The sequence below is a fragment of the Drosophila subobscura genome, chromosome O (assembly GCF_008121235.1).
Source record: "Drosophila subobscura isolate 14011-0131.10 chromosome O, UCBerk_Dsub_1.0, whole genome shotgun sequence".
Lineage (NCBI taxonomy): Eukaryota > Metazoa > Arthropoda > Insecta > Diptera > Drosophilidae > Drosophila > Drosophila subobscura.
The window spans coordinates 4,981,787-5,003,069 of NC_048533.1; the positions used below are offsets into that span (position 1 = coordinate 4,981,787).

At 45.4% G+C, this 21,283-nt stretch overlaps 9 protein-coding genes across 15 annotated transcripts in view; 5 read left to right on the forward strand and 4 right to left on the reverse strand.

Moving 5' to 3' along the window:
• The window catches only part of LOC117896381 (tropomyosin-2), a 32,771-nt gene extending 31,495 nt beyond the window's left edge, over window positions 1–1,276 (reverse strand). For 2 of the 4 annotated variants that reach the window (XM_034804681.1, XM_034804680.1), the window contains exon 1: window positions 1,142–1,276. The gene's annotated coding sequence lies outside the window, so the exon portion shown is untranslated. The remainder of the gene's footprint in view (window positions 1–1,141) is intronic. The other 2 variants (XM_034804679.1, XM_034804678.1) reach the window with 2 other exon arrangements.
• Window positions 1,277–5,547: 4,271 nt separating this feature from the next.
• Window positions 5,548–6,047, forward strand: LOC117896663 (cytochrome c oxidase assembly protein COX16 homolog, mitochondrial). Its single transcript, XM_034805109.1, has 2 exons — window positions 5,548–5,705; window positions 5,763–6,047. Exons 1-2 carry the CDS (start codon window positions 5,587–5,589, stop codon window positions 5,956–5,958), a joined length of 315 nt encoding a protein of 104 aa, XP_034661000.1. The 5' UTR covers window positions 5,548–5,586; the 3' UTR covers window positions 5,959–6,047.
• A 336-nt stretch (window positions 6,048–6,383) lies between these two features.
• On the forward strand, window positions 6,384–8,074 carry LOC117896522 (nuA4 complex subunit EAF3 homolog). Its single transcript, XM_034804891.1, has 4 exons — window positions 6,384–6,515; window positions 6,574–6,688; window positions 6,746–6,861; window positions 6,926–8,074. The coding sequence occupies exons 1-4, from the start codon at window positions 6,467–6,469 to the stop codon at window positions 7,927–7,929; spliced, it is 1,284 nt and encodes a 427-aa protein (XP_034660782.1). The 5' UTR covers window positions 6,384–6,466; the 3' UTR covers window positions 7,930–8,074.
• Window positions 8,001–9,005, reverse strand: LOC117896524 (ribosome biogenesis protein TSR3 homolog). Its single transcript, XM_034804894.1, is given in 2 exon segments — window positions 8,001–8,633; window positions 8,635–9,005. Coding segments are annotated over 2 exon segments (810 nt in total). The 5' UTR covers window positions 8,944–9,005; the 3' UTR covers window positions 8,001–8,132.
• Window positions 9,006–9,319: 314 nt separating this feature from the next.
• Window positions 9,320–14,393, forward strand: LOC117896514 (centrosome-associated zinc finger protein CP190). Of its 3 annotated transcripts, none has more exons than XM_034804881.1 (5): window positions 9,320–9,427; window positions 9,998–10,512; window positions 10,573–11,647; window positions 11,721–12,679; window positions 12,746–14,393. In XM_034804881.1, the coding sequence occupies exons 2-5, from the start codon at window positions 10,111–10,113 to the stop codon at window positions 13,838–13,840; spliced, it is 3,531 nt and encodes a 1,176-aa protein (XP_034660772.1). In that variant the 5' UTR covers window positions 9,320–9,427; window positions 9,998–10,110; the 3' UTR covers window positions 13,841–14,393. The 3 variants fall into 3 exon arrangements, with proteins under 3 accessions (XP_034660772.1, XP_034660771.1, XP_034660773.1); XM_034804880.1 differs by having other exon boundaries at window positions 9,325–9,479; XM_034804882.1 differs by lacking the exon at window positions 9,320–9,427 and adding an exon at window positions 9,658–9,812.
• A 163-nt stretch (window positions 14,394–14,556) lies between these two features.
• LOC117896523 (protein zntD) lies at window positions 14,557–16,321 on the reverse strand. 2 transcript variants are annotated; one of them, XM_034804893.1, is made up of 5 exons: window positions 15,952–16,321; window positions 15,615–15,892; window positions 15,350–15,545; window positions 14,823–15,201; window positions 14,557–14,757 (listed from the first exon to the last, which is right to left on the reverse strand). In XM_034804893.1, exons 1-5 carry the CDS (start codon window positions 16,198–16,200, stop codon window positions 14,747–14,749), a joined length of 1,113 nt encoding a protein of 370 aa, XP_034660784.1. In that variant the 5' UTR covers window positions 16,201–16,321; the 3' UTR covers window positions 14,557–14,746. The 2 variants fall into 2 exon arrangements, with proteins under 2 accessions (XP_034660784.1, XP_034660783.1); XM_034804892.1 differs by having other exon boundaries at window positions 15,350–15,548.
• An 83-nt stretch (window positions 16,322–16,404) lies between these two features.
• On the forward strand, window positions 16,405–18,391 carry LOC117896519. Its single transcript, XM_034804887.1, has one exon. The coding sequence runs from the start codon at window positions 16,505–16,507 to the stop codon at window positions 18,254–18,256; it is 1,752 nt and encodes a 583-aa protein (XP_034660778.1). The 5' UTR covers window positions 16,405–16,504; the 3' UTR covers window positions 18,257–18,391.
• Window positions 18,281–19,436, reverse strand: LOC117896526 (ATP synthase subunit O, mitochondrial). Its single transcript, XM_034804898.1, has 3 exons — window positions 19,286–19,436; window positions 18,612–19,058; window positions 18,281–18,543 (listed from the first exon to the last, which is right to left on the reverse strand). Exons 1-3 carry the CDS (start codon window positions 19,313–19,315, stop codon window positions 18,388–18,390), a joined length of 633 nt encoding a protein of 210 aa, XP_034660789.1. The 5' UTR covers window positions 19,316–19,436; the 3' UTR covers window positions 18,281–18,387.
• A 14-nt stretch (window positions 19,437–19,450) lies between these two features.
• LOC117896521 (T-complex protein 1 subunit zeta-like) lies at window positions 19,451–21,283 on the forward strand. The gene is given in 2 exon segments (XM_034804889.1): window positions 19,451–19,662; window positions 19,664–21,283. Coding segments are annotated over 2 exon segments (1,599 nt in total). The 5' UTR covers window positions 19,451–19,548; the 3' UTR covers window positions 21,149–21,283.

Genomic DNA, 21,283 nt, shown 5'->3' on the forward strand with positions numbered 1-21,283 from the left:
ATATTACTTAATACTACAATAAGTATAGATAAGAGAGAGAGAGAGAGAGCGAGCGAGGAATAAGAGCTTTCTGGGGAATTCGTTGCGGACTTTCGCCTACGTTCGCCTCAGATACATTTGGCATCTGTGGCCAGCGGTTGTGTATCGGATTTCATGGATACAACGAAAACTGCACAAGAACTAACTGCACGAGGCTCTGAATTTATTTGGATTTATTTTGAATACCAAAGAAGGAAAGAAAATCATTTTGGCAACTCTCAAAAGAATCTCTCCTCTTTTCTTTCGTCTTTGTCTGTCACGCATTCAAAGATTTTAAATCCCCCAGTGTTTAATCAACCTTCAGTGAATCATTCAAGAAGGATCTCTAGGAATTTAGCATACGAAATATAAGGCAATTTTAGGGATGGGATGAAGGGGAAATCAGGAAGATTCTCACGTAGCATTTAGGATATAATCCCAATAATATTTTGATTATTTTGATTGACAGCTGATCTGCCTTAATTTCTTCAGCAGATTCTCCAGACTCCACCTACAAATGTTCACTCTCATTCCCATTTCTACCTATTGCAGAGTTTCCTAGAAACCTTTAGTCCATCCCAAGCCCACGATCGATGTGTGGGATCCACCATGATGAATGCCCACTGACAATGTTTATGCATATCTCATGCAGTGGGCCCTTCCACTTGGCTCGGTGGAAATGGAAATTCTAGATGCCAAATTGTGGTTAACAGGCAAACTTGACAAAGCCCCAGAGAGAATCGTTACTGAAAAAAAGAGGTGCTTAACCTCTATTTGGGTTTTTCTATTCTAACTAAAGAATATTTTGAGTATCTTTTATAGTTCTTTCTGGGCTGTGTCCTCTGTTATTCTTAAATACTTGCGGTTTTTGCTTTTTTGGTTTGCTAAAGATTTTTCACAGCACTTTGATTTGATTTAAAATTAGTTTGCAGCCAACGAACGTATTTGGATTATATAATTGTTTAAAGTTGATTTTGATCCTTTTCTTTTCGCAGTTCCAACACAGTTTTAAACGTTATTTTTTGGTTGCACGTTAGACGATTTTCTTAATACTTTTTATAATATTTTTTGGATATTTTATTGAAGGTTTTTTTCTGTTGGTGCCTTCCTTTTTTTTACTTACAAAACTTTTATTCGGAGTTATCCGCGACTTGAACGGATTGTGATGTTCAACTGAAAATATTTATTCAATATGTTGACGTTCGATGCCCGCCGTTCGGTCGATCTGCCACCGTTCTGCGCTGGTGTGTGTACGTGTGAGCCACCGCGAGAGAGAGAGAATGCTTTTCGGCCAAACAAATGTGCGCGATGCTCGCTCTTGTTGTTACTGTTGTTGCCTTTTGGCTTTGGCTGCTCTTTCGCTTATTTTGGAACTGCATTTCTGCTCTCGTTTGATCACCCACAAAGAGAGCACACGGCACATGGCAGGGCATGGTATGGCATGGCAGAGGGTGTTTGTACACTGTGGGAAATTGTTCTAAAGGGATTGCAGCGAATATATACAAAAGTTTGGTAGAACTTTCTTGAAGAGAAAAGATATTTGGACGAGCATTGGCAACAGAGTTTTCCCTAGGTCTTTGCGTTTGTTCCTTAGCAAGAAGCTAATCAAAATTTATGCTTCATTGGAGCATTCCCTTTTCATATTTAAATAGTTATAGGCTATATAAACTATAATTATAATATTAGAAATTAATTAGCACTCTATTAACGGGTATAGCAATGTCCAAATGATTTGCGTAGATATTTTTGAAGTAGTTGCAGTTCCAGCTGAAAACTTTTCGCTCGGTGCAGCCGAAAGGCAAACAGCGGTAAATCGCATACGAGATCGAGAGAAACAGCAGCACACGTACTACATATAGCCGGCGCCTGCGCTTTTACTGTTAAAATCTCAATCCTCTCTCGCTCTCGCTCTCGCTCTCTCTCTCCCCATCCTTTATGCCGTGCTTTCTTTCACCTGTTCGCCGTCTGTCTGTGCATGTATGTATACGTGCATATGTGTGGAATTGAATTTTAATATTCTTCTGACTATTTTGAATATTTCCCCATATTTTCCAAAAAGCTCTCAGATCGCCCAGTATTTTTGGTTAAATGCAAAATATTTGAGCGTACACCAGAGCTGTGTGTGTGTGTGTCTGAGAAAGTGTTTTAATGTGTGTGCGTGGATCTTTTTGTTTTGCTTTTTGGTTTTTCTCAATGCTATTTTTATCTTTCAGTTATTGATATGCCAAAAAATCTTGTTTCACGTAGCTATAGAGACTACACCATAGGTTTACGGATTATTATTATTTTTTTGTGCTATATAATTTGAATGATTTTTCGTATAGATTTTTCAACGTCATGTCTACGAACGGGAAACATTTTGTTGGCGCATTCATTAATGTCAAAGTACGCTTTACCTTCCTATATTTCAAGCATGTTTGTTTGTAACTCTCTCAGAAGAAACCCCTCCAAAATATGATTCATGTATCAAGTGGAACGTGGATATTGCACACTTGTAATTTCCTCTAGATCTCTGAAGATCAGTAGCACATGTACATACATATTTATACATCTACATATTTATATGCACACATACATATGTACATAAATGAATGCTCGTATGCTTCGCTTTGTAGATTGCAATTTTAAGCATTGATCACGATTTAGATTGTCTTATATTTAAAATGATGCAAGAGTGAATGAATTAATAAGATATAATTATCTTAATTATTAATTCTGCTTTCTTAACAAAGAGAATAAACCATAGAGCAATTGATTTTCACAGATAAAAGCTGTTCCAGAATATGTAAAACTTGTATGGCTTATTGCTAGTTCAGGAATTTATTTTTTAAATGTTGCATAATATGCGGTTTAAACTTGCAAACTATTCAAACATATGTTTGAATACTAAAATTAAGTAAACATGAGCTAGTTAGGAATTTCTAACAGAAATGCGGTTTTAATCAGTTTGATTTGATTTATTATTTATATTTACACTTCTGGAATCAAAATACCTGAGAATTTATCAAAAACCATTCAGGAAATACAACAGATTTCAGCCAGAACGTCTTAGTGCCTTCGCCGTTAACATTGATTTTAACGTAGGATTAATCCTTGTTCATATTTAAGTAAATATACACAGAAATGTTCTTAAGATTTTCTCTAGATAATAAGAAGCTTTTCGATTCTAAGAAGTTTTATTTAAGTCAGTATTTATTTTAGTGCAGTTAATGTTTTTGTTTATTTTATGATATTTAAACCAATTAAAGCTTTTAAATGTATTGACTTCCAAATCAGTTATATATATGTATTTTGACTTTAATTTATGGAAATTTTCAGTATAAAGAAATACATTGTTTTTTGCATGTAGGAAAAATAGATAAACCTTAAAAGCTTTCTATTATTTCAAGCGATAATCATGATATTTCCATAAAGGAATATAGAATAATACGCACAAATAATTTAAATGATGTTAAAGATATTTAATTAATTAATAAAACTTAGCTTTCCAAACTTATTATATAAATCTGGTTAATTGCAACCAAAACCCTCTATAAATAACACCCAATTAGAGGGCAGCATATTTATTCTTTGAATTTCTCTTGGAGAAATTATGTTGCTGTTCTTTGTGTTTGTTGCTCGCACTGAGACTGCTGAAAAGTTTATAATTAAATCCAGCAACACCCACAGAATGACGTAACTGTTTCCATTCAAAACAAAAAAGTCTTGCAAACTAGATCACAATAAATTTACCAACCTAAATACATTCGGGGATATACATGTAGATATTATAGTATATATCCATGAGAAAGACCCTTGAGACTACAACGACAACAAGCGAAAATGTGTGAGCAACTTTGCTAAATAAGAAAAAACGAAATCATGGCCGCCTGATGCTTGGGGGGGTAGCGGGAGCTGAGGCTGTGTTATGGAAAACAAAAGTTTTCATAATTCCAAAAAAATATATACCAAATAAAAATAAATCTACGAGAGCTTAGCTCGGAGACAAGTGCACAGACAATCTTGTTAGAAAAATCGCCACCATATTTGGTGAAAATTGGCTGGAAAAGTGGAAAGACGACTGCGTTGAAGCCATGAGAAGATTGTTCAGTCAGATTGTTGGCTAGGCCGCGGCCGCTGCCGCTGCGGGATGGATGAAATACAATCTTCTAGCGACTTCAACGCTGTGTGATCTGAGACCAACCCAGTCTCAAGCGGGGCACCATGTGATGACTCAATTGGCGCCGTGTCACACGTCGGGTCGGCTCCTTGTGAATGAACTGGTTGAGCGCTATGGCTGTGGCTACAAAAAGGAAATCTTTGCCCAAAGCCACTTGCCTTGCCTGCCCCCCACAGCCCGGGCGGGGACCGGGACCGGCACCGACTCGGCCAAGGTGAACCAGCGACCGTTTGGCTCGCCATATCAAATGTCGTGTACGCTGTGAACAACACACAACATTTTGGCGCTCTTCGACATTGTCAGTGTCAATTATTTGAGAACTAAAGAGACACCAGACCTTGAACTTATAGCCTGGTTGGCCATACATATGTAAATGTAAGTGCATGAGCAGCGTGCATTAGGCGTGCGCCGGAAAACAATAGAAATTCTATAGAAATTGCTGGCAATTTGGCAAGGAAGGCGTACGCTACTTTTGATTCGCATCCACTTCAAGGGCATCTAATTTTAATCGACAGTAGCAGCTGCAGATGTTTGAAGCTAATTGAAAGAATGCTTTGTGCAAATGAACCCATGCTATTAATAAGAAAGGGCTGACACAAAACAACATCCTACATTGCTCATTGATTACTTTTTAATTTCGAAATAATTGCAAAATATGTACATAGATCCGTTATATGTGGACGTCCCTGCTTTAGCCGATATATCGCAAAAGCCAGCCCTGGTGCTGACGTTCAGAGTTGCCTACACTAGCCGGTACATCAGGGTGACCATTTAGGGTATATTATATACGTTTAAGGATATTTTAACTACGAAAAATGAGTTCACTGTATATTCACGGTATATCGGTGTGTAATTCCATGTGAATTTTCATCGCAACAATGAGTTTTGTTCCAACCGAACTTACCATCTAGATCGATATATATTTACATAGAAAACAGATGATAAGATTAAAAACATATCATTCCAAGATAAATTCTATATTAAAGTTTAAGAGCAGTTTGGAAAAGTGCATTTTAATATTTATTATTAAAAAAGAGTATACTAGGCTCATTGTTGACAAGCAACTTATTACGTGAATACCATGACCACAAACGTAACGTTTTCTGCTATTTTTGTTGCTTGACCTTTTTAGTTTTAAACTAAATTTGAAAACATTACATCAAGGGGAAGTAATGAAAACCAGCCGATCTTGTGGAGAATTGATGGATAAATTGGAACAATGTATAGTTATTAGCGCTGAGAATCCTAATTAGTTGGTAATATTAAACAGAAGATCAAAGTCGAGGAAAATTACTTAAGATTTACTGTATATTTTGAAAATGAAAGGGTATATTTCGGTATATTTCCGAGGGTCTGTCGGTATATCTTATCGATAATTCCGCGGTCACACAAAATATCATAACAAAATAATGTCGTTCAGTGATAAATTAAAACATTATAGTAAACGAAAATCGTTTAAATACGGCGTGCCCTTCCTCATCATGATGGTGGCTGGCTCCTTTGGATTACAACAGTTTTCCAACCTAAGGTAATGGCAGTCAGAAAACTCCATGGAAAAGCACTTATTGGTGAGACATTATTGCAGATATCAGTACTCCAAGAAGCAACCGGTGACACCCGACGAGATGAAAAAGTACGGCGTGAGCATGAAAAAACGACAAGAAGTAACGCTGGAAACGGAGTACGACAAAGTTAAGACCGTGAACATAGATGAATGGGAAAACAAACGCGGTCCACGTCCATGGGAGGAGGAGGGATTGCCATCGCCGGCCAAACATTAGCTATTGCATAGTGTAGGCATAAGCACACGTTAATACAGACTGTTTGTTATATATATTTATAAATAAATAGATTTCTTATCAAATTTTCACATATGTTTTGTAACCATCAATCATCGATAGCGATCTAATGTAATCGAAGGGAGGCGATACCATCGGAAATATATTGTTGATGTATAGTTGCAGTGTACTTACTCTGTATAAAATAAGGAACATTTTTCCACCTTCTTCCAGCAATTATAATTAGTTTAAATGTAAAGAATCGATTCATCAATCGAATAAAATTATATGTTCAGTGGTGAGAGTCCTGACTAGCTAGTACAACTTAATCGAATATCAAATTTAAAAAATATGATTTGTATCGATATTTTTTAAAAATTATTTGGTATATTGGGGTACACCTTTGATGGTCAGACGGTATATCTCGATAAATCGGTCGATAAATCCGCTCTCACTCTCATCACTAGCCTTTTTCTTGTTTTTACAATAAAAAATAATAAAACCCGCTAAAATGGAAATCGTAGGATCTGCAGCAGATGCAGCCTCTATATTTGCTGATGGTAAGCTATTACCTTTAACCCATTCGTACATTTGATTAAACACACTCGCATCTTGCAGGGGAACGCGTGCTGTGTTTCCACGGCCCGCTAATTTACGAAGCCAAGGTGCTCAAAACAAAACCTGATGCGACGCCGGTTGAATACTACATCCACTATGCTGGCTGGAGCAAAAAGTATGTAATTCCATGCCATATAAAGTGTATATAAAGGCTTACCATGTCCGCTTACAGTTGGGACGAATGGGTGCCCGAGAGTCGTGTGCTGAAATACAATGATGACAATGTACAGCGACAAAAGGAACAGGCGCGGCTATGCGGCGAGCGCTCGAAGAAGGACAACAAAAAGGGTAAGTGAAAGCTTACGCTTGTGGTCGTCGTTCTTGCTGATGTCTGTCCTACTTGTTCCTAAAGGCAGCGCCAAGGCCAAAAAAATGGAACAAGTGGGAAACGATTCCCGAGCTTCCACACCCTCCAAGGAGGGAAATACATCTCTGCCGTTGGTGGTCAGTACACCCACATCTAGTATGGGACCAATGTCAAAATCGGATAGTGGCAGCAACAGCAGCATAACCCCCAATAGCATCAACGCAAATACCTCAACCAGTCGTGCCAATCGCAAGTCAACACATAGTGCAATAGTGTCGGCACGTCCCGGCACTCCAAACGAAAAGAAGGAAGATGCATCATCAGCGGAGATCACAGAGGACGACGGTGCCGCAGTGGTGCCACCCAAAAAGAAACGGATCAGCGAGCAACGTCCATCGTTGAGCGGCAGCGATACGACAGCATCTGCGGAGAAGCAGGGAACACCAGCAGCTCCAACTCCGACGCCAACTACACCCACGCCGCCATCGGAGCCGGCACCATGTGTCGAAAGCGAAGAGAGCTTTACCAACAAGCTGGAAGTGAAAATCAAAATACCTGATGAGCTGAAGCACTACCTGACCGACGACTGGTATGCGGTGGTGCGCGAGCACAAGCTGCTGGAGCTGCCCGCCAAGGTGACCATCCAGCAGATCGCCGAACAGTATTTGGCACACAAGAAGTCCGTCAAGTCGACCAGTGCCAGCAAGGAGGTGGCCATCAACGATGTACTCGAGGGCATTGTGGAGTACTTCAATGTGATGCTGGGCTCCCAGCTGCTGTACAAATTTGAGCGTACACAGTACGCAGATGTGATGCAAAAGCATCCGGATACACCATTGTCTGATCTCTATGGTTCCTTTCACTTGCTGCGCCTCTTTGTGCGACTGGGCTCGATGCTGACATACTCGGCGCTGGATCAGCAGGCCATGCAGAACCTCATCGTGCACCTGCAGGATTTTCTCAAGTTTCTAGTGAAGAATAGCGCCGTATACTTCAGCATGACCAACTTTGTAAACGTTGACCCCGAGTATGTGCGCAACGCACAGTAAATTGTAGTCCCCCAGAACTCTTGATACTCTTTGACTTGATGGAAGAATTGTAAATGAATATTTCATCCAAATAGTTTGTAATAGTTTGAGAATTGCTCTTCACAGCTGGTTTGTAAAATAATAAAAAAAAAAAAACACACGCAGAGTTTTGTAATTGGTTAAATGGTATTTTGATAATAAAACATCAGAGAACCTTGTAAAGATTAGCTTTTGGTGTTTGTTTCCCCCTCTTCTTCTGCTGCCTCATCCTCGCTGGCACTGCTGCTGCTGCTGGTGGGATAAAAGTCACGCAAGTCCCTCGGCTTGTTGCGCTCCTTCTGCTCCGTCTCCAAGTATTCGTTTTGCACCTTAAGTATGTCATCGCTTCCCGTGCAGGCGGCATACGCATTTAGCAGCTTGTCGTTTAGCTCCAGAAAGGCATGGCCCCAGGAGAACTTGCCCATGAACCAGCGTGCCTCTTCCGTGAAACCGCAAATGTATAGTGTGGCAGCTATAGCCTCGACGCAGCTCAGCTTGCAGGGCTTCCCGTAGTTGATGGGATTGGCGGCCACCAGAAAGGGCAGAAGACGGGGATGTGGGCTACGCATGCGACTGAAGGGTGTCTCATCCAGTTTAGCCCAAGAGCAGTCAATCACGGCCACGCCGGAAGCAGCTACAATCTCACGATCCAGAGGACTAACGCACAACTGGCCAACGGGTGACAGGAACGAGACCGGGAAACTTTTGTCCCAGGCGCAGATTCGATATCAGTCCCAAGCGTGCCAACTTTCTGCCAGAGCATTTCTTTGGATCACAGTGATTGAGGTCCCACATGGCAACCGAAAAGTCCGGTGGGTGGCCAAGATCATCCTGACCCCCACCCGACGAGGAGTCGGAATCATCGCTACTGTCGCTACCGCTTTTGGTCAGTTCATTTTCCTGCTGGGCAAAGTTGCGCTCACAGTTGTGATTTGATTTAACATTGCGGTAGGGACCACCGCCACGCTTCCCTCTACCTTTGTTCCGGCCAGACATTCTCTAGAGTTTAGTTAGTAACTGTTATTTAAACAAAAACTTGGTTAGCATCTCGTGGCTGCGGCGCTGCCAACCTGCTTTATTCTTATTATTTTGATTTCAGTGTAAGGTGGCGCAGCGCAGATCTTACTGTGACGTCACGCTGTCAAATGGCGTGAAATCAATTAACTATGTTGGAATAAATTAATTGTTCAACAGACACACAAAATACACAATCTAAAGAAATTGAATTGTATAATACTTTGAAAAAAAAGGCAAATAAAGGTCAATAATAGCTGAATTCATTGCAATATCTGAGTCCATCCCCACGGACTTGCGTCACCTCTTAAACATCAGACCACCACGATGTCACGAAATCATCGCATACACATCGATACCTGCAGTTTTCAACCCTGCAAGAAAAGAATATGGCCGCCTGCTTCGGTTGTTCTCTCTGAAAAAATTAGAATTTGTCCGGCAAAAAAAGAGTGCAATACGAATTAATGTATGTATTAAGAACTTAAATGACCAAGATCAAATCAATTGCAAAGACAAAGGTATTGTTTTGAAATCTTGCATGTATACTATAAGATAGCATTAGAAAATGTGAAATTTTGTGCTTATTAACGCAGTGTTGTGTGAAATGGGTAGGCGCCAAATCAGAATAAATAAAAGCATCAACGGAAGCCTTGTAAAGTATATCAACGATTGTGGGTATTAATAATTTATTGATAATTGGCAGTGAAACGGCAATAATAAGAAAAAATACCTTGCGACGCGCACATTACACACACTCGCACGTAAATAGACACACGTACATACCATCTATCGATATCCGAGTTGCATTGCACGCCGTGGCGGCAGCACCAGCCAAAGAGAGCACCGAAAGTGTATGTTTGTTGAAAATCAATTGACGCCCGCCTTGGCTGCACTTCAAAGTTAAACATATCTGAACATTGCAAGCTTAACCAAGTTATTAATTGTTTTTGTGTTGCTTCTTTTCATTCTACTGTTGGCACCAACGTGGCCGCGTGTCCTAATATAACAATTCCTTACCCTTGGTCCGGGAGTACAGTTGCGCCAACAGCCAGCTAGAGCAACAAAACAACGGGGAGGGCGCGCGCGTTCCATTTAACGAGAACAACAATACTTGCCAAGGATAACAACGTTGAGAAGAACGCAGCCAAAATGGGTGAAGTGAAATCGGTCAAAGTGGACAACTGGGGAGTCTTCTTCCTGCAAAAGCTGCAGAATTTCTTCAACAAAACGGACTACTGCGACCTAACGCTGCAGTTTCGCGACAATTCACAATTAAAAGTGCATCGCCTGGTGCTGAGCGCTTGCACCGACTATTTCAATGTACTGGAACAAAATTGTGAAATAGTCGACGATGCCCTCATCATGCCCAACGAGTTCCAGGCGGATGTGGTGGTGCCCATTGTCAACTTTATGTACACGGGCACCCTGGAGTTTGAGTTGAAGATGTATGGCAAGCTGCTGCGCACCGCCAAGGAGATGAACATGACAGTGCTGCTGAAGCTATTGGAGGCACATCGTCGCACCATGGAGAATGTGAACCGCCAGCAGAGGGTAAGTGCTGATTGCATCCTAATCCATAATCCTGGACTAATTTGTATTCCTCCATTTTAGCCACCCAGTCCGAAGGGCATAAGACGCCGCACAGTAGGTCCAGCCGCCAATGCGGGCAGTCCCCAGCAACGGGTAACAGTGCAGAGCCAGCCAAGCCGCGTTGTAAGCAACACAGTTGTGGGAGCAGCCACCGGAGGCGCAGCCACATTGAGACCAAATACCCAGCGTGCGACCATAGGCAATACGATGATACGCACGACGACCAGCAACAAACAAGAGCCCACCTCTCCCTTCGAGCAGCTGCGCAAGGGATATAACAACAACAAGCGGCCGGCACAGACCAGCCTACTGTCGCCGCCATCCAAGAAGCCCAGCCTAGAAGAGGTCAAGGAGTTTGCCGAACAGCAGCGGATGCGCAAGCAAATTGCGGCCGAATATGGTGACAATGATCCGGAATACGATGGCGGCATGCTGTACGATGATGTGCATGCTGACGATGATGATGACGACATGCCACCGCAGCCATCAACGTCGAGGCAAAATCAGCCGGCAACTCCACAGAAGAGCACACAGACCCAGCTGGAGCATGGCACAACGACCATAATTCTCAAACAGGACTCGCCCAGCCAAACGCCGACGATCATTGTGAAGGATTCATCGAATGCCAAACTCAATCACACCAAAATCATTGCCGAAGTGTTGCGACAGTATCCGCATATTGTCAAGGGCCACAAGAACATCAAGCTAAAGATTATGCCCAATAACACGCCAACCAGCAGTCCCGCCGAGAAGGCAGCCGCTTCACCTGTGAAGCGTGGTGCGACAGGAGCAACAGCGACACCTCAGTCCGCAACTACACCAACGGGACCCGCATCGCCGCACAAGAAGTTGCATGTTTCCTTCAAAGCGGACAAATCCACGCCGTTGATAACGTCACAGCAGAAGGCAACAACCACCGCCACACAGCAGAAGGCAACAACCACCGCCCCAGCGCAGACATCAGCAGCGGCGGCAGCAACAGCAGCAGCAGCTCCAGCAACTGCCAGCTCCGCGGCAACGGCATCGGCTCAGAAGCGTCGAATCGACAGCAAGACGATGCACACTTTGATCGCCCAGGGAGCTGAGAATACCACCGGTAAGCAGAATGTTTTGTTAATCAGAGTCCCACAGAATTTTGCTAATAAATATTCATTTGAATTTACCAACAGGTCCCTGGCTGTGTCTGCGGTGCGGTGTGAATGGACGACCCATTAGCATTCCATCGTACAGGGGCTTCAGACGGCATCTCATCAACACGCACAAGGAGACCATTGACCCGGCGCTGTGCGAGCATTGTGGCTGGCGATCGGGCAACAATCGGGAACTGCATTTCCACATGTACATCGAGCATCAAATCAAATCGCAGCTGTACACATTCGCCGAGTGCGCACTCTGCGATCAGACGTTCTTGACCAAGCCCGATCTCGAGGCCCACATCAATGAGGCACACACCGACGAGAACAAGCAGCAGTGCATCTACTGCAACAAGGTCTTTGATCAGGAGCTGCAGTTGTACAAGCACATGAAGGGCTACCACAAGGCCCAGGCCCTGGAGGATGGCATCATTGATGAGACGGATGAGGAGTACCAAGGCTCACAGGACGAGGAAGATGAGGAAGCCGAGGAGGAGCAAGAGCCAGAGGGCAAGGTTCGCATACTCTCAAACATTAGTTTGCCTGCCAACAGTGCCATAGCAGCGCAGCGGGCCAGCGCTGAGGAACAGCAGCAGCATCAGGAAGAGGAGGAGGAGCTGGAACAGCCGCAGGAGGTGAAGTTCGTTGGAGCCGATGGTAATGAGGTGGAGCTCACAGACGAACAGCGGAAGGAGATCCTCTCGCAGCTCAATCAACAGCAAGCCGGCGCCGCCGCTGGCGGTGTGGTAATGGTGCTCAGCGAGCCCGAGGCCGAAATTGCCAAGCAAGAGGGCGATGCCAAATCCTTGGCCGGCACCGAAGAGGAATACGATGACAGCCAGATCTACAGCGAACTGGGCGCCGCCGATTCTGTGGAGAGCGGCAAGAAGAGCGAGACCGGCACCAGTGCGGCCGATGAGAGCAAAGAGTCGGCTGACAATTTGGAATGGGCCGAGAATCTAATTGCCGAATCCGAGGAACAGAACAGCAAAGAGGTACGCGCTTTCCCCTCCAATTCCAAGAGGAATCTTGAATTTAAATTTACATTTTTTCCGTTGCAGAAACCAGAGAAACCTCGCGATGACATTAGTGAAAAACTAAAAGAGTTGACGGGCGATTGGACCGAAGACGAGAACGAGGATGAAATGATGGAAATGGAAAAGTCTGCGAGCACAGAGATTGTCGCCAAGCAGCAGCCCAAGAAAACAGAGGAAGCCCAGCCCGTGGCTGAGGAAAGCAATGTTGTCGAAGAGCCGGAGGAGGAGGAGGAGGACGATATTGATTTGGCTCTAAAATCCATGCACAAGGGCAACGATGAGTCGACATCAAAGACCAGTAGTGCGGCCGACCAGCCAGCTGCTGCCAGTGGCGGCGAGGATGTAGTCAGTGCGGAAGAAGTCCCGACCACAAGTACAACAACTAAGCAGGATGAAAAAATGGATGTGGATGCGGATGCGGCTGAGGAGGAAGCTACACCAGCTGCTGATGCTGCTGCTGCCACATCAGAGATCAAGCGAGAGCATGAGGATGAGGAATTCATCAAGGAAGAAGCCACAGAGGCAGATGCTTCCATGCCAGATGCGGAAGTCGATTCCAATTCTGCCATTGCTGCCGATACCGAGGAGCATTTGGAGGAGGTTGAGGAGGATCAGGATCATTTGGAGACGGACAATATGCGCAAGGAGTTGCTGGATGAATTAATCGCCCAAGCCGAGTCGCCCGAAGATGAGGACAAGAGGAGTACTCCCCTGGAAGCGATAGAAGCAACGGAAGCCGCAGCGACTCCATCAGCTACCACAGACAGTACTGAGACGGACGCAGATCTGGTGCCTGCCACCCAGCTACCTGCCAGTCAGACAGAGATTATTGAGGAGGAAGCAGAGAAGCCAGCTGAGAATAACAATGATGGAAAAACGACAGTAGCAGCAGCAGCAGCAGCAGTAGCAGTAGCAAAGGAAGCAATCGTTGAGGACAAACCAACAAACAGCAGCATCGTTACAGCAGCCGCTACAGATAAGACAACGACGTCGTCGGTCGTTGAGGTGGAGGAGGCGGCAAGTGCGGATAAGGTAAAGAGTCTCATAAGCGAATGGGCCGATGATGATGAAGATGAGGATGAGAATGGGGTTAGTGCTGCGGCAAAGGCGGAACTATAATTACTAGATTTATTTATGTTTTAAGTTTCGTTTATCCACTGACGTCGGAAGCCTATATGAAGTCCACAAGAATTTTCGGTTTCGATTGTAAATTAAATTTGTTAAATAAGGAAATGAGAATGAGAAGAGCGCACGCATACACATACACATAAACACTATACACAAAGATATGTGTAAGATCTAATCTGCAAGTCTCTGCAAGTAAATATAAATGTAAATCCCCAGACACCCGCCCCCTTAGACCCCTCAACTATCCATCAACAAATCAGCATTAATCAGAGATGAGATACAGAGATGCCCCGCCCGTTTTTGCTACTTTTCAGTCATTTTTCTTTACCTGTCCAAACCAACATAAATCACCTTTAGATAAACCCTTTATACATATATACATACACGCGTATAGAGATATATACATACCTATAGTTACATATAGATGTTGTTTTAATTGGTTTAAAACATAAACAATTATAGTTGCAGATTATTATTGCAATGAATGATAATTGTTTTTGATGATCAATCGATTTAGTAGTAGGTATGAAAACAAAAGAAACAAGTAAAAATAAACCAAGAATAATGACAGATTTTTTGATTACCAATTTAGGATTTTAAGGTTTAACATTATAGCAGAAACAACAACAACAGAAACACGACCCACACAGATCAGATACTTTGGAGAAAAGAAAAATATAAATGTAGAAAACAAGAAAATGGCAAAATTTCATTTAGATTTGATTTGCAGATACAAATTCACTTTATTCTATAACAAAGATTCATCCAACGTGCATGGAATATACACACAATATATAAAAAACATTTAACAATGAGCTGCCAATTAAAATTAATCTCTTACATATATAAAGAAAAGAACACACAGCGCAAAAAGTCATCCCTCTCGAACAGAGCTACTTATTCCTCATCTGAAATTGAGTTTTTGGAGATTATTAAGAGGGCCCACAGAGACAGCCTACACTGCGATACGCACCAGAAAGATAAAAGTTTATAATGCACATGGTGGCAAAGCCGGCCACAACTGTTGCGAATTGCGCAAATCCCGCCCAGCGTCGCGTTGGGTGCGAGTGCCAGCGCGCCTTCTCGCGGGGTATCACTTCACAGACGGTGACATAGAAGAGCGTGCCGCCGGCCAGCGCCTGAACTATGGGCAACGTTTTCGACGACCATTCGGCGGGCACGTCCACGATAAGCATGCCCAGGGCAATGCCGCAGACGGCACCCAAAGCAAATACCAAAATGCCCACGAATTGGGAGCGCAAAGTGGTTTGAGGATTGGAGCGAAACTCTAGGCCCAGGCAGAAGCCCATCACGAATTTGTGGCAGGCCACAGCGCCAAGAAGAAATAGAACCTGCAAAGAAGAAACAAAGAATATGAGAGGGGGGACTGGGCACCGGCTTATCTAACTAGATTAAATCGTGCGAAGCTTCTAATATTTGCTAAAGATTGCGCCCTCTGTCTGTGCCGAAAACTATGTCAAGAGCAGACTATGAACATACCTTTGTGGCTGAGTTTTGTACGCCAATCGCCAGTCCCTCAATGGCCGAGTGCAGCGACAATGCAACAAAGAGCCCCAGAGTGCCGGTCATGGACTGGGCACATGGTTCCGTGTGACTTGTATGACATATGCGGGCATTTGCATCCTCTACGCTGGCATCATCACAGGCGGAAGAAGAGCCCTGATTGTGATCATGGCTGCTGCATATAGAAAAGCAATCAATTAGGGTCCACAGAGAGAGAGAGAGGGAACTGTAATCGATTTACTTTTCGTTGTGATGGGAATGCGAGTGTGACGTAGACGACTGTGCTGATAGCAAGGGCGCACGTTCACCCGTTGCGCCATATCCATTGTGGTCCCTGTGTGGGTCAACTTGGGCATGCGACGAGGGTTGAGGTTCACGTTCATGTTCATGGCCGTGAGTGTGCGTATGCTGAATGGCCTCGCCAAAGAAATAGTGTATAAACTCGTCAATGAAGTAGATGATGAAGAAACCACTGCACATGGCCACCTCAGCGAATTTCGAATTCATTTGCTCGCGCACCTGTGGATGGATAATCAAATTACATTCCAGGTAACACAAAACCAAAGAAACCATCGCACCTCTGGCAGAATATGAACCAGTGCTGTGGCCAGCAATATGCCCGCTCCAAAGCATAGAAGCAGCGATGTGGTCAGTGGGAATCGCCTCCTGTTGCGCTCTGATATAATGGCGGGAAGCATGCCAGAGAGGAAGCTGCCTAAGCCAAGTACAAGCATAGCCAGGACCTTCTCCCATTCACCGCGATTCGTGGCGTCCATACTGCTGTTCGGTGTGTTAACCACATCCATAGTTCCAGTTGCTAAACTCATTGTTCAGTTGGCAGGCTTAGTCATCAAAACTGGGGCAGCAGTGCACACAAAAGTTCGTTGCATTTACTATTTTTAAACGAAACAGAAAGAAACACAGCTGCGGCGCAGCTGCAAAAACCGATGAAGAATTATCGGCAAATGCAACGCTGGGATGCGCTGGTAAAACGCGTTTTAAAATCCCACAGAAAAGTATCGAAAATATCACAGAGAATACTGTCTCGATAACATCGATCAAATATGTAACATAAAAATTCAAAATTCAAATGTTTGCGTCCCCAGTCTTTCCGTTTATTGTAAATTTGAAATGACCCGTCGTTGTATCGTCTGTGGCGAGAAGCCAATTGGACACTTCATCTATCCACACACCATGGCAGAGGCGCAAAAATGGTTGAATTTGGCTCACCTTGATTCGTACAACCTGGAAGTGGCGACATTTCACCAACGTGCATGTGTATGCGCCATTCACTTGAAAGGATTTAACGAAGAGCGTGAGCAAAGGCAGAAATCTGGCACTGATGATCAACGGCGTCGCTCAAGCGTCAGGTCATCTGATAAACGTGGAAGGGATCTATCAAGCACATGGCCAAGCGCCACCCATCCTAGGGAAATGAATCTGAATCAAAATATGTCCAGTACAAGGCGACAATCTGGCAGCAGTTATACCCAACACTGCTGGCGTAGTCTTTCTCGTTTTATCAACAACAATCGACAGCATGAGGCGCGAGGATATACCGAAACAGTAAGCCCTCAATACTGTCCAAGCAGGCAACAACAAAAGCAGCAGCAGCATCAATCGATGTGCCCGGCAGCAGGCACTGAATCTTGCATGTCCCACTGCATGCCATGCTCACAAGGTGGCCATTATCGATTGAGTCAGATGCCTAGGTGTCAGGAGTGCAGCTCCCACGCCCTAACGATGGAGTGCAACAGCAGAGAAGATCAGAGTCAACAAACGGACCAACAGCCGGTGCAGCAATGCACAGTGCAGCAGCAACAGCGGCATCACACCGCTGAAGGCATTTATCTCACCCTAAATAATGCACTCGGCCAGCAGCAGCAAGCGCGAAAATGTAGCAAAGGACTTGCGCCACAGCCAAAGAAGCGTTCGAGTCGCAGTAGTTCCACATCTGGACAACAGCAAACCAAGAAGCCCAAACATCTGGGCTGTCAGGCATGCAAAACGAAGGATCAGGAAGTTCAGTATGCCTGGCCAGTGTCCCAGCCATCACTGGATAGACCAGGCTGCGGTGTACCAGCCAAGATTCCATTCTCTACACCTTCCGCCAATGGCATTGCGTATCCAACGAAGGGCCCAGTTTCTGGTCAGCGAACGACACCGCCTACAAAGTTAAGTAATGTGACTGGCATGGCTGGCGTTTTGGGTTTGCAGAATGAGGAACAACCGTCGCCTGACAAAAACACCAAACCGAACACCGTGAATGTCCTTATCATGGCTGGTGCGCCGAAAGAGAGCTGTGATGAGGCATACATCTGTCCGGACTCCTTTCAGCCATCGCCACTCAGCGAGATTCGGTTGCTGCAGTCGGATCTAACGGATGGCAATGAGAGAGCAGATTTCCCAGACTTGGATCATCCTAACTATAGAGTGTGCCGCGCTTCTACCAACGATTCGGACGCCAGTGGGCAAGGCGGGGAACAAGACGAGAACTGCGCCGATGTACTGGTGCTTGACAAGGGTACATGCTGTGAGAAGTGTCCAAACATATGCACCTGTGGCAAGACAAACGAAAATGGTGATAACTGCGGTCAATGGAACGCCGTAGCTCTGGCACAGCTGCAGCAGGATCAAGTCCCGCCAGAAGGCATCAACTGGTTCGACACGCCAGCTACATCGAATGGCACAAGGGCCGTCGAGCTGCAGAAGGCACGCATCAAGGAGCTGTACTCGTTGCTGGCACAACAAAACGAGCTGCAGCAATCAATTCAGGCCAAGATGGACGAGCTGCAGCGCACCGAAGATGAGCAACGACGGCCATCTGTCAGTGGAAATGAAACACCGAGCAAAGGCACACAGACCAGCAGAAAGTCCCAATAATGCGTGGCTGGGGAACGCCTTTACGATGGATTTTGGGGGGTGAAGAGTGGTTTATTCGCAAATACCGAATGAAACATTCCATTCCAAACATTCGGTTTGTGGCATTTAATCAAGAGCTAATCCTTACAGGCCTAGGCAGCGGTCTGAATGACATCTGTGTAGAGCTTCACCTTGGTGGCAATGCTCATGTCGACGTACTTGTCGCCGATGGAAACAATCAAGCCACCAATAATGCTGGGATCCACACGGGAGGTGATCTTCAGCGACTGGTTGCCCTTCAAGAAAGCCTGCAAAAAGCAAAAACACTCATCAAATAAAAACAGACATGGCCAGAGAGGCACAAAGCGACTCGTACCTTGAGTGCACCCTCCAACTGCTTGTTCTGGGACGAGTCCAGAGGTTTGGCAGTGATCACTTCGCAGACAACCTCACCACGGTGGGCGGCCATGATGGTCCTGAAGGCGGTGATGACGTTATCGAGCTTCTTCAAGCGACCATTGTCGGCCAGCAGACCCAGCAGGTTGGCAGTGGCCGGGGCAAAGCTAAGCTTGGCGGATGCGTCCTTCAGGGCGACGCCCATGACCTTCCTGTTGATGATCGGGCTGGTCACGCTCTCGCGCAGCTTCTTATCGGTCTTGAGGGTCGCCTGCAGCGCAATCAGATCCTTCTCCACCTGATCCAACTGGCTCATCTTGGTCGCAGCCGAGTACAAGGCTGTGGCATAGCGGCCCTCCAGACCGAACAACTGAACTGGAGGCTTCACCGCCTTGGTGGCACCAGCGGCGGAGCTGAGTGCACGGCTCTGCGGAAATTTCAAGTAGACATCATTAATGCTGTTTGAGTTTTAATAAAACGACCGAGTGTTGGTTCATTTTTTTTTTGCGAATTACATAACCAACAAATACGCGTTAGATAATTATTGATTCGGCGACAGGCCTTTTCGCGCATATTTCACACACTCTGCCACTCCAATAGCCCCGGCTGGAACAGAGGAAAGCTTATTTATTTAATTATATGCACAAAACCTACCAAAATTGCCAATTTGTTAATGGAGGCCATCGTTTTAATCCAAAGAATTTTTCAGCTAAAATCGCAGCTGAGACAAACAGGGTTACTTTGATAATACGGACTTTCGATACACGAACCAGAGTTGCACAGCGCCGATAATAAAAACGATAGCTGCTAACACTAACGGCGGGCATAAGGTCATACTGTTCAAATTTTCGTCAAGTCAGAAGCACAATTTTTTTCAAGCTCAGTTGCCATTTTGTAAAAGTTTTCAATCGTAAAATATGGCTTCGATTAGCCTGTTAAATCCCAAGGCCGAAATTGCACGTGCCGCCCATGCACTGGCCATCAACATCAGCGCCGCCAGAGGTCTGCAGGATGTGATGCGCACCAATTTGGGGCCCGAAAGGAACTGTGAAAATGTTGGTCTCTGGTGCCGGCGACATCAAGATCACCAAGGACGGCAATGTGCTGCTGCATGAGATGCAAATCCAGCATCCAACTGCATCGATGATTGCCAGGGCCAGCACCGCCCAGGACGATTCCACTGGCGATGGCACCACCACCACGGTGATGCTGATTGGAGAGCTGCTCAAGCAGGCGGACATCTACTTGTCGGAGGGACTGCATCCTCGCATCATGGCCGATGGCTTTGGCAAAGCTCGCGACAAGGCACTGGAGGTACTCGAGAAATGCAAAGTTCCAGTGGAAATTAACAAAAAGAATCTGATGGAGGTGGCCAACACCAGCCTGAAGACCAAGGTACATCCCGTGCTGGCCGACCTGCTCACCGAGGTGTGTGTGGATGCCATACTGACTATTGCAAATGGGACCGACAAACCCGTCGATCTGCACATGGTGGAGCTGATGGAGATGCAGCACAAGACGGACACCGAAACGCAGCTGGTGCGTGGTCTGGTCCTGGACCATGGCGGTCGCCATCCGGAGATGCCCAAGCGTTTGGAGAATGTCTACATACTCACCGCCAATGTCTCACTGGAGTACGAGAAGGCCGAGGTCAATTCTGGCTTCTTCTACAAGACAGCCGAGGAGCGCGAGGCTTTTGTCCGTGCTGAGCGCGAGTTCATTGATCAGCGTGTAAAGAAGGTCATCGATCTTAAGCGTTCGCTGTGCGATGGCACAGACAAGTCGTTCGTGCTGATTAACCAGAAGGGAATAGATCCACTTTCGCTGGATGCCTTGGCCAAGGAGGGCATTCTGGCTCTGCGTCGTGCCAAGCGCCGCAACATGGAGCGTTTGGCTCTGGCCTGCGGCGGTACCGCTCTGAACACCTTTGAGGATCTGCAGGAGGAGCATCTCGGCTATGCGGGTGTCGTGTACGAGCATGTGCTGGGCGAGAACAAGTACACCTTTGTGGAGGACTGCAAGCATCCGCTGTCGGTCACCATTCTGATTAAGGGCCCCAACAAGCACACCATTCTGCAGATCAAGGACGCCATTCGCGACGGTCTGCGCTCCATCAACAATACAATTGATGACAAGGCTCTGATCCCTGGCGCTGGCGCCTTTGAGGTGCGTGCCTACAACGAACTTTTGGTCTACAAGGACACCATCAAGGGCAAGGGCCGCTTGGCCGTGCAGGCCTTTGCTGATGCCCTGCTGGTCGTACCCAAAGCGCTGGCCGTTAACAGCGGCTACGATGCCCAGGACACTATGTTGAAGCTCGTCACCGAGGATCGCCTGACCACCGATTTGGTTGGCCTCGATTTGGCCACCGGTGAGCCCATGAAGCCGGTCGATATGGGCATCTATGACAACTACATTGTCAAGAAGCAGATCCTCAACTCGTGCTCAATTATAGCCAGCAATCTGCTGCTCGTCGACGAGGTAATGCGTGCTGGCTTGACCAGCCTCAAGGGTTAGGTTTAGGCCTTACCAACCCATCAATATATCTTAACCAAAATACAACTAATGTTCACTTAATACATATATACCTATATAATGGTTTAAAAATAAATTAAAGCTATGCTTTCATGTCCACTCTGTTAAGAGATTCCA